The 10,659-nt window shown below is 37.0% G+C and overlaps 1 protein-coding gene across 2 annotated transcripts; it reads right to left on the bottom strand.

Moving 5' to 3' along the window:
• Window positions 1-1,129: 1,129 nt before the first annotated feature.
• LOC110793367 (aspartic proteinase CDR1) lies at window positions 1,130-10,635 on the bottom strand. Of its 2 annotated transcripts, none has more exons than XM_021998234.2 (12): window positions 8,762-10,635; window positions 8,563-8,683; window positions 6,895-7,322; window positions 6,638-6,794; window positions 5,667-5,749; window positions 5,479-5,575; window positions 5,235-5,307; window positions 4,781-5,134; window positions 3,209-3,333; window positions 2,809-2,910; window positions 2,628-2,725; window positions 1,130-1,611 (listed from the first exon to the last, which is right to left on the bottom strand). In XM_021998234.2, the coding sequence occupies exons 1-12, from the start codon at window positions 9,028-9,030 to the stop codon at window positions 1,431-1,433; spliced, it is 2,088 nt and encodes a 695-aa protein (XP_021853926.1). In that variant the 5' UTR covers window positions 9,031-10,635; the 3' UTR covers window positions 1,130-1,430. The 2 variants fall into 2 exon arrangements, with proteins under 2 accessions (XP_021853926.1, XP_021853927.1); XM_021998235.2 differs by having other exon boundaries at window positions 1,130-1,608.
• Window positions 10,636-10,659: the final 24 nt, after the last annotated feature.

Below are 10,659 nucleotides of genomic sequence, written 5' to 3'. Positions count from 1 at the left end.
TTTGGGAGATGTTTTCCTTGCAAGTCGTCAATACAAGTGTATAGACCGCTAAGTAATGGGAGACAAAAGAAGCAGGAATCAGCGTCATCAATTACATAATCATGATTATAGAAACAGACTTCCACTAAAATATTGAATCCTAAGTTCTCTCCACAAAAAATGGACTTCTAGAGTTCTAGACTTCTAGGTATTCTATCACGAGTACCACATCGACAAGTTACCACTCTCAACCTAATAGTAAAGATGGCCGGGCTTCGGGCCTGGCCCACGTCATGGCCACATCGTATCATGTAGGGCCAGGTCGGGCTGAAAAGTTTAAAACACGACTCAAGCCCAGCTCAGGCCCATGTGCTTTTTTCAAAAAATCGCGGCCCACGACTTCATGCTCGTTCCGGGCTGTGCTGGGCCAGACTTTTTGTGGAGGGTCGGGTCGGGTTGGCCCATGACCATCTTTACCTTAATAGTTAGGGGTGAACACAACAGGGTACCCTGTTAAAGTTTCAGGAACCAGAACCGAAACCTGTTGCAACAAGTTCCTTAAAATGAGATCCGGAACCTGTTGCAACAGGTTCCTGAAAATGAGAACCGGAACCGGTACCTGTTGCAACAGGTTCCGATTCAGGGTACCCTGTATTTTAAAAATTTAAATAAATTATTGATATTTTATTGAAAAACTATCTACTTATGGTTTGGGCTTTATTGTTTTATAATTTGGGTTTAAGTTGTAATTATATATTTATATTTTCCAAAAATTAACTTGAATTGTTTTTTTATTTTGAGCATATGAAACATTTTTATATGGCTCGGTTCCTTATTTTGGGCACTCCATGTTAGAATTATTGTGTACAGGGTACCCAACAGGGTACCCGTTCCAAAAAATTGAAAACCGGAACTGTAACCTGTTGCAACAAGTTTCCAAATTTGTTATCCGTAACCGGAACGTTCCGATTCCGATTCAGGGTACCCTGAGTTTCTGCTCACCACTATTAATAGTAGTAGCCTCTAAAACACAAAAATTACTACCAGTCTCAAAATAATAGGCCACACTTGTAATATTAACAGCTGTAATAAATCACTTACTTCATCCATTCACAGCAAAGGGAAAGCACAAATTGAAAAAACCAACATCTGGGAGCAAAACCTGTTGCAGCTACATTCAAATTCGAGAATTTTCTATACAACAGGCAGAAGAATTTTGTAAACTATTGATTTCATCATGTATTAAAAATTACGAATTTAATTACAGAATGAATATTGGCAATTGTTGTCCAACTTCTCTAGGCATTTTATGTTAATCAAGGTCAGTTCCCTCATTAATTTGGTATAAGATCGAGAAAATATGTGAACTTTTTTATATTGTTTGTAATTAAATAACATGCTACAAGCAAAATCTTGGAACAAAAAGAATAGGAGGATAACTCATTATTCGCTCACAATGGCTGGAGTTCTTGCTCAGGAACAATATTATCGCTGTCAACAGGCTTGTATTGTATTGTTGTTTGCTGCCTCCATTTCCGAATAAACCAAACGCCGTAAACAGAAATTCCCAACATCAATGAAACAATAACCGCCATGACAACAAGCAAGTAGTGTTGATGCCACCAACTCCTGCTTCAGAAGTATCAAATTATAAACAGCAGAAAATAATACAAATGCAACTTGGTAGAAAGAACAGAATAACCCTACAAGGAAAACAATTTTTTGCCACAAAAACTAAAGCTCTGTTTGGCAGGGTGTAAAGAATTTTCATGGAAAACGATTTTCCCCTTTTCAATCATTTTACGTTGTCTGGTTTGGCAAATGATGAAAAATAATTTTTCATTTCCCTCAAAGGTGGAAAAACCTTTTTCCATTTGAAAGGGAGGGAAACCTGGAACCAAACAAAGGAAAACTAGTTTGGAATTGTGTTTTCCCTTGGAAAATGTACTGGAAACCTTTTACACCAAACCAAACGGAGCCTAAATGCATAAGCCTTCTTCCATCATCAAATTGCACTCTGGGCAATAACAACCTTTAAGAGCCAAAAAAATATGAAACCTAGATAGAGATTAAGACTTTTTTTCGCGTTAGCACTAAGCATGTGAGATCATGGAGGTGAATGAGAAGGGCATACTTCAATGTTAAAAGAAACAAGAGCAATTATCAGCAATTGGAATAGAAACAATTTTTTCTTTACACATCAAGAACAGATTACACAAAAATACTTGAGTAGAAACAAAAACTATCCTCTAATTCAAATTATTTGGATATCACAAGCTAGTATTACTAGTAAAGTACAAAATACAGTGCACAAACACATACCAACTCCATTCTTGAAAGTTCTTTATGCTTTGGAATATGTGTCCAAAGTATAAAAACTTTGACCGTAAATTCTCACTATTATATGCATCAAAATGTTATCATGTAAGATCTGATTAGATTGGTCTCGGTATGTCTTTTCAGAATATCAACTTTTTATAATGTTTTCACATACGGAACTAGATAAATTATTGGTTAAATATTGCATTAGAGTTCGTGCAAATAGTATTAAGGAACAGAGGTAATACATGCATACTGATTATTGACTACACGTAAAGAGATTGGCATGGAAAGAACAGAAATCAGGTATGCTATGGAAAGTGAAGTACCGTTTAACTGGTGGCTCAATCTTCCAATTAACCAACTTATAGCTGCCAAAGGTGTCTGGAAGTTGAACATTTTGTTCCGCCAAATGAGCAATTATATGCTGCAAAGACAATGATCAAATTAAATTGGGGAATCACTATCCAGCTTTCATCACTGTTAACTCTTTCGTCAAGAACAACCTACCATGGCAGTTGTGTTTGCTATATACTTGGCAGATCTTTCAGGATAGATGCCCCATGTTACCAGTGAACCATTTCTGGAGGAAGTCAAATTTAGTAGATGAACCTGGAAAAACCAACAAAAAAAGCTATTTACCAAACAGATTGAATCAACAAAAACCAAGTGGACATGCTGTTTGCATTCAGAAAATGTCTTCTTCTACACCCACTTTGAGACACATCGAAGACTGTACTCTCACATGATGAAAAACACGAAGATACAAAGAGGTCATAGAGGTGTACTTCTAAACCATATTAAATTGAGCAGCAAGTTTAGGCCAAACAAGGAGCTAAAGATGTCCACATGCATCTTTAGCTCCTTCAATAGAACTGTTATCGTAAAATCAACTTTCTGTTCAGCTTACTTGTGATATATTGACTCCCAAGTCTCTAGCAATGAAACCAGATAGCTCCGACATACGAGGCTTGAAGTCCGAGACTCTGATTCCCAAAGACATATCAAATGTTATGAATCCAACTTTAGTTTCTCCTGCGATAAAGAAGTCAATGAAAAGAAACATCAGCAGACACATAAATATTCACAACAGAAAGCTCCTAGTAATGAATTAGTGAACTCCATATGAGCCAGATGGGCTTTAACCTGATTGGTGATGGAATGACAAGTGAAAATTCACCCAGGTGAAAATCACCAAGAAGCACAAGCGAAATGCACAAAATCTTTTACAGAAAAAAGGAAACCAACCGACCTGTAATGCACTAATGCATGCCTAATTAGACAGCTCAATGAAGACTATTTTCTGCAAAACGACTAATTGATGTCTACGGTAGAATTAAGTTGCGTCTCTCCAGTCATTTTTAGAATACCATAATAAACATGAACGGGCTCTTAGGCTACTCAACCAAATGGATTTTCAGATATTAAGTTTAGTTATACCACCCTCTAGCTGGAGCAAATGAAAATTTAGTCAAACCATTAAGTCAGCATATTTTTAATATCTTAGGCGAATGCTAGAAACCCCCTTCTCATGTATATTGAAGATCTTGCCCTCCCTCGTGTTGGTGCCACTTGGAAAGCAACAAAAGGTATGCCAGGTAAAGCAAGATGATTCACTTGGGAGGAAGTAATTCTTGAGTGTAGTCATGAAATAGTGACATACAATATCATTTCTAAGTTTACAGCTGTCATGAACATCCTGGAAAGAGATAAGTTGGTTTTTTCCTGGATCTTTCTAACACTATCCAGCCATCATTAACCCAACATTGTGTGTCCTCTACTAAGTCAGATAGTTGTATGTATTTTCAGTCAGTTACTGCTCCAACCATAGAAAAAAAAATGCGGTATCGGTCACGGTCGCGGGATCGGTCGCGGAGTATCGGTAACGGGAATGATGCGTTAGTCGCGGACCGTGTCGGGGTTGTCGTGTAGGAATTTGAAATTTAAAAAGAAGCCCCATGTCAGCCCTATTCACTACCTACCCTAGTTCTCCTCCCCTAAACGTACACGTGACATAATTAAAATGAATTCCTTTGTCTACCTTCTCTCTCCTCTCTTGTTTTAGATTTGAAAATGGAGTTCTCTACTCTATTTCAATGGAGTTTCTCCATTTATTTCCTTTTTCCCTTTCTTTTTGTCGAAAACATGTGGAATTCGGCTGAAAACCGAGTAGATGTGAGGTTTATAACGTTTAATGCGGACAAAATTCTTTCGGATCGGTTGAACCGGTCGAGATCTCGCCGTTTTTAAAACACCTTTACAACTCGGGATATCTAGTATCGCTAGCCTCCAAAACCTTGTTAACTCGGGCGATACGAGTTAACTCGGGCTAGTTTTTACACCATGGCTCCAACACCTTCTGTCCTTCTCTAATTCATAAAGATGATGAAATATTGACGTTTGTGTTTAAATAAGCCAATATTTTGCAAACAATTATTGAATCTCATTCCATAACAAAATAAGGAACACTAAGTGAATTTACCTGGAATAACATAACCTGGTACTCCATAGGGTGCTGGTACTGGTACTGGTGCTGGTGCTCGGGCTGGTGACATTTCTGGAGTCCAACCTTCATCGGATGCTGGTACTGGTACTGGTGCTAGAGCTGGTGACAATCCTGGAGTCCAACCTCCATCGGATGCTGGTACTGGTACTGGTGCTAGAGCTGGTGACATTCCTGGAGTCCAAACCTCCCCACTCGATGGGGTAGGTTCAGGTGCTGGTGAAATATCAGACACACGGAGACTCTCCCATAACTCAGAACAATTTGTCTTCCAAAATCCAACTTTCAAGTGATCACGGTCATATGTCACTAGAGTATTGCGAACAACGATTCCTGTAATTTAAGCGAAAAGCGACTATGATCGAGATTGTTTACACAGAAAGGAAAAGAGTAAGCTATCAGAAGATCAGATAATTAGTTAAGCACGCAATACCTCCTAAAAGAGTTGTGGGATCTTTTCCATTCTGAAAAACTCCAAGGCAATACGCACCAGCCACCTTCGAATGCTGAATGAGGAAATAGTAAGTAGTGAGTAAGAGAATAAGAGATATAGTCTAATCTAGATCAGAATCCTAACTGTCATACGCATAACCATCCTACTAAATAATGCTGAAGTTTGCCTTGAATTGAAAGTCGTCAAAAAGTTTAATAAGCAAGGAATAAGCTGAAAAAATCACCTTAAATAAATAATTTTCCGGTGATAGTGAATGCTTTTGACCATTTTCAAAGACCATATCAACTGTAGGGAATGTCTTTGAAAGCTCTGAAACCTTTCTGCGGAAACACAAGCATGCAGAAATTTTTAAATTGTGACAAAAAGCAACTGCTAGGTCAGCCTGCAAGTCATGATGGTATATACTTTTACCTTCCAGCACCAGAAAAGCAAACATCATTATAATTGGGGTCAGGTCCAGGAATTCGCGTAAGGCCATGGAGTTCATTAATTAACTGCATTAACAACATGCATAACAGTTATTCACTTATTTGGCATACATTGTGGCAAAAGTACAACATTCTCTATTCTTACATGGTTAACAAATGGATCTCATTTCAGAAAGAAAATAAATAAAAGCAAGATTAAAAACATTTTACGAATTAATTAGAACTTGTCATTACTACTGAGACAGAAGGGGGAAATTGACATGGAATGCAAGAGCACTCAATCTGTGTAGCATAAGAAAACAACTTAACACTGAACATCACTTTTGTGTAGAACGTCTACATTCAATTCCAAGTCAAAATCTAATCTACTGTTTGCATAATTGATAGTGAATATACAACCTAAGACACTCCTCTATCTCGCTCTCTGTGTCATTCTCACTCACTCTTGTTTAATTGTTCATATAGTTTTTTTTTTTTTTTTTCCTGGTAATTAAGCTGTAGCAAATACATTCAAAGCCCAAACACCATTTTTAGTTTTTTACAACCTAAGTTCAAGTTGTGTTTCCAAACCTTCTAGGAAGGACCAGAAACTAACAACCAGAACACAAAACATCCCAGGTAGAAACTTATACAAACTAATTACAAAAAAGAGACTCAAACCAAGCTCTATCTCTACCGCTTGTCTTCTGAGTCATAAGACTAAGAATCCTATACTTAATGTCCTCTTTAATGTGCTTTACAAGTATATCTTGTTTAATTGTACATATAGTTGAATTGCAACAAAGATACGATTCAATTTAAGAGACTCCAGAGTCCAGAGTCCAGAGTGCATCTTCAAATGGAAAATTAATTTTGTTTTCTCACAAATCAGGTCCATAATCCACACAGCTGTATCTAGAATCAGATATAGTAAAATTCCAACAGAGAAGTCCTTAAGGAAAAAAAAAGGCTCACTGCATGCTTAAATGCCACAAATGCTGCTTCTGGTAGATACGCGTATGTTGTACCACTATCTAGAACAGTTCCATGTTTACCATCAAAAACCTTCGGATTTATAGCCAGTTTCTTTCCAGCAACATGTAACTCCTTCAGCTCGATATTGTAATATGGACTGTTGGCATCCAGAAACTAGAGTAAATGTGTCAGATATTAAGGAAAATAAATAGAAGTTTAATACAAATAATCAACCCTTCCTGCTCAAGTGCTCATACCTGCGATCAGGGTCAGAATGGCTGAAGACCATGTCGGATGGGGGAGATATAGAGCCAAGAATCATAGCACCCCCACCAATACCCATCCCACCATAACATAGTGAGAAGGAATCACCGACTACTCTTTTATCAACAAGTTGATCAACAATGCTTAGTTCACCCCGGCCCAAACCCATTATACCATCAGCATGCTGACTATACAGGTCACCAGTTTCAGAATTTTCACAACCAAAAACCGCGCGCTGGGGTTTAAGGTCACTCTGGTTGCCAAATGATACAATATCTTCACCCAGAACGCCACTGCTGGAACTCATTTCAGCATACTGTCTCTCATAGGTACACTGAGTATTCTCGGCATCACATGTACAATCAGGATTGCATTTTACAGGATGATAGGTTGCTGAAAGATCAGGTTGAAACTTCGGGTCCTACAGAGCAACAAAATTAGAAAGACGGAATAAAACAGAAACCAGTGGTGAACATGTACAATAAAATAAGGGGAGAAAGGAAACAAAAGTATACAATAAGTTATATAGAATAATAGAAGGGGGGGGGGGAGACCGGAGTGGAATCATCTAGCTTTTTCTTATAGAAAGCTTGCACAGGAATGACCAATAAGAAACCATTGGGGAATGCGACACCCAAGCATGTATTAAGAAAGTGGTGTTCATTGAGTTTTATCATTCAGCAGCATGCTCGGGAATGACAAGGAGAAACCTTGAGGAATGCAACACCGAAGCATGTCTTTCAAATGTGCACAAACAACAGAAAGAAAATAAAATATTATACCTCCCTCCGAAAGCATTTCTCTAATATTCGACAAAGTAAATGCTTAGATCTAGATCTTCCCTTATTAATACATTATGTCCAATTTTTTTATTATCGCACTCTAGGATAACTTGATGCTTTTCATGCTTTGTAATAACAATTGGAAGGGGCGATTTTGGATAACCAACCCAACAATTCAATCTTTCTGTAACCATGGTATTATAAAGCAAATCATTCTCCCAACTAGAAGCCCATTACGCATACATAACCACGTATAAGCCTACACCCTCCTCAAACCAGGAAATTCCCCCAAAAAAAACTAACACATTTTTCACACTCCGAGATCAATGAAATGTTTTCTAGACCGTGCATTCTTGAAAACAAAATCAACAAACACGCTAGATAATTGTCTAAATCTAGCTTGTACATGATGATCCTACATGAATACATTACAGATTAGTGTAAAGTAATAGTCATATAACTATGGACCTCAGTTTCCCTTCCTCTTCTTAATCACTACCTCTGTCTGATTTATATATCACATTACAAGTTCAATCACACTATCATGACAATAATCCAAATCGAATTATCAACTTGGTGCATGAGCTACTAAATCCACTTTCAACCCCGAATTCATTCTATAAATCAACTTCCTTCGTCCTTTTGTTTCTTATAACTCAAAGAATATTGCTTGTGAAACACTAACCCACTATGATGTACTGTAGTATGGAAAATCCTTGCCAGATCCACCAACTGGCACTAACAAATCACAAATGAATGTTTCCTCCCAATTGAATTGCTTATATTTATCAATTTAGTCATAATCAACAACCAGTAATCCAGAATTGTCGAAAAATTAAAATGAAATTAACGCAGAATTTGAAAAGAAAATCACAATACCTGATGGTTGCCACATTGATCACAATCAGAGCAAGGCACATAAGTGACTGTACTCCCTGTATCTACAATCAACGCGAATTCTTGCGGCGGACTTCCTATATACAGTCTCGTCGTATAATACCTAAAAAAAGCCCCAAATTTATTGAATAACAAATAAATAAATAAATTAGTAGTGAAAATACATTATTCAATTACATACCCGTTAACAAGGAGATCGTCGAACAGATTCATGCGAGCATTGATAGGGATGCGTTTAGCTTGAAGGTGACGCCGGAGTTTAGCGTTCGGGATTTTACGGGAGACCGAGAGAGGTAATATAAGAGGAGAACGGCGGTGCTTGAGGTTGATGGAGGTGGAGTTGATGGCAGAGGATGACGGAAATGTAGATGTAAGGAGAGAGATTAACAGGAGGACGACGGCGGAGGTTGTGGTGGTTATGGCGGCGATACGGACGTGTCGCTGCGCCATGGTGAGTTAAGTCCGGGGAGCCTCCGGCGAGAGTGAGTGAAATGCGGGAAGAGATGTTGACCAAGAGGGATAGTGAAGGCCGAAGGAAAATGAGAGGTATTTGTTAAAACGGTTGCGGATTTGAGGTATAAAGTTAGGTGATTTACGCGGCTTTTTTTCATTTTAAGGAACTTGATGATTCTTGTTTGGATTAACCGGTACTCTTTCCGTTTCTTATTTTTCTCCCTGTTTAAATTTTGGATAAATTGGTTTTTTACTAATGTAAATATCAAAAATTATTTTTTACCACCTAAAAATTTAAAACTCGTAATTTACTACCTAAACAAAATATTAAAATTTGGCTTTACCACCTGAAAATGAAAAAACAGATGAAACATAATTTTATGTATGGCTACCTAATTCAATTTCCCTCTAATTATTTACACTCCGGCCTTGTGTGATTTTCTTTAACTATTTGACCATTCTCTCTCTACTTCCATTCAATTTTGTCAATTTCGTTAATTAATAGTGGTGAAAAATTATGTAAATTCATAAAAGATAAGGAAACGGGGAAAAAGAAGAGGGTTAAATACATGAAATCGTAGAAGATATTACCGTTATTCATCTATTTTTATATTTTTAAGTGGTAAAAAACAAATTTTAAATTTTTTTTAGGTGGTAAAATACAACTTTTAGTTTTTTAGGTGGTAAAAATTAATTTTTCGATTTTTTTAAAGGTGGTAGAAAAACAATTTATCCTTCAATTTTTTTTAATTATTTAGAGTTTGAGCGAAGATATTACTTTATGGGTAATATATAACAAAAGAATAGTAATTGTGCAGTTTTATTTGGTTTGTCTCGACAAATACTTTAAAATGTGCATTGACAAATGTGTACAGTTAACACAGGATAATCAATAAGAAACGGAGAGAGTAACATCTACTTAACCATCATGATAAAGCATGATTTGGAGTTGTGATTGTCTACTAACAAGAAGTGAAAGGCACTGAAAGAAAAGCCCCTACTTATAAGTTGGATCTATTTGATAAAGTACTTTTGTTGCATTATACATTTATACTCCCCCGTAAGTGGTATAGAGGAGATTATAAAAATTAAATTATTCCTCGTCGTTATCTGAGGAGATTAATTAATAGCGTTATATGCTTATGTAAATCATGTTGGACAAATGATTTTTAAACACACTAATAAAACGGAATCAATATGGGTTTGGGCCGTGTCAGTTCAGAACGTTAACCCGAACACACCCGTCCAGCACGGGCACAATGCAAACGCCACAAATTTATTAGCATAGTGGTTAAGACTAAGGGCATGTGTACGAGAGGTCCCAGGTTCGAATCTCCTCCCACAATCCCACTTTTGTAATTTATTATTACCCTTGTGGCTCATTTGCACCATATATAAAAACAATGCAAACACCACATCACAAAACATTGTGCTTACAAGAGTAAAGAGTTACACGAAAGTATAACCTTGTAGAAACCATTCCAAATGGTTGTTTAGAAGATGGTTTTAAGAGAAAACAATCATATAGGCGATATATCATGGTTTCTTACAAGCAAAAAAAATTTAGTGAAAGCCAAACCAGATCTTAGTCCCAAATTAAAAACCAATAAATAGATTTTATTTTTA

The sequence above is a fragment of the Spinacia oleracea genome, chromosome 3, assembly GCF_020520425.1.
Source record: "Spinacia oleracea cultivar Varoflay chromosome 3, BTI_SOV_V1, whole genome shotgun sequence".
Lineage (NCBI taxonomy): Eukaryota > Viridiplantae > Streptophyta > Magnoliopsida > Caryophyllales > Amaranthaceae > Spinacia > Spinacia oleracea.
This window is presented reverse-complemented; position numbering and strand designations above follow the sequence as displayed.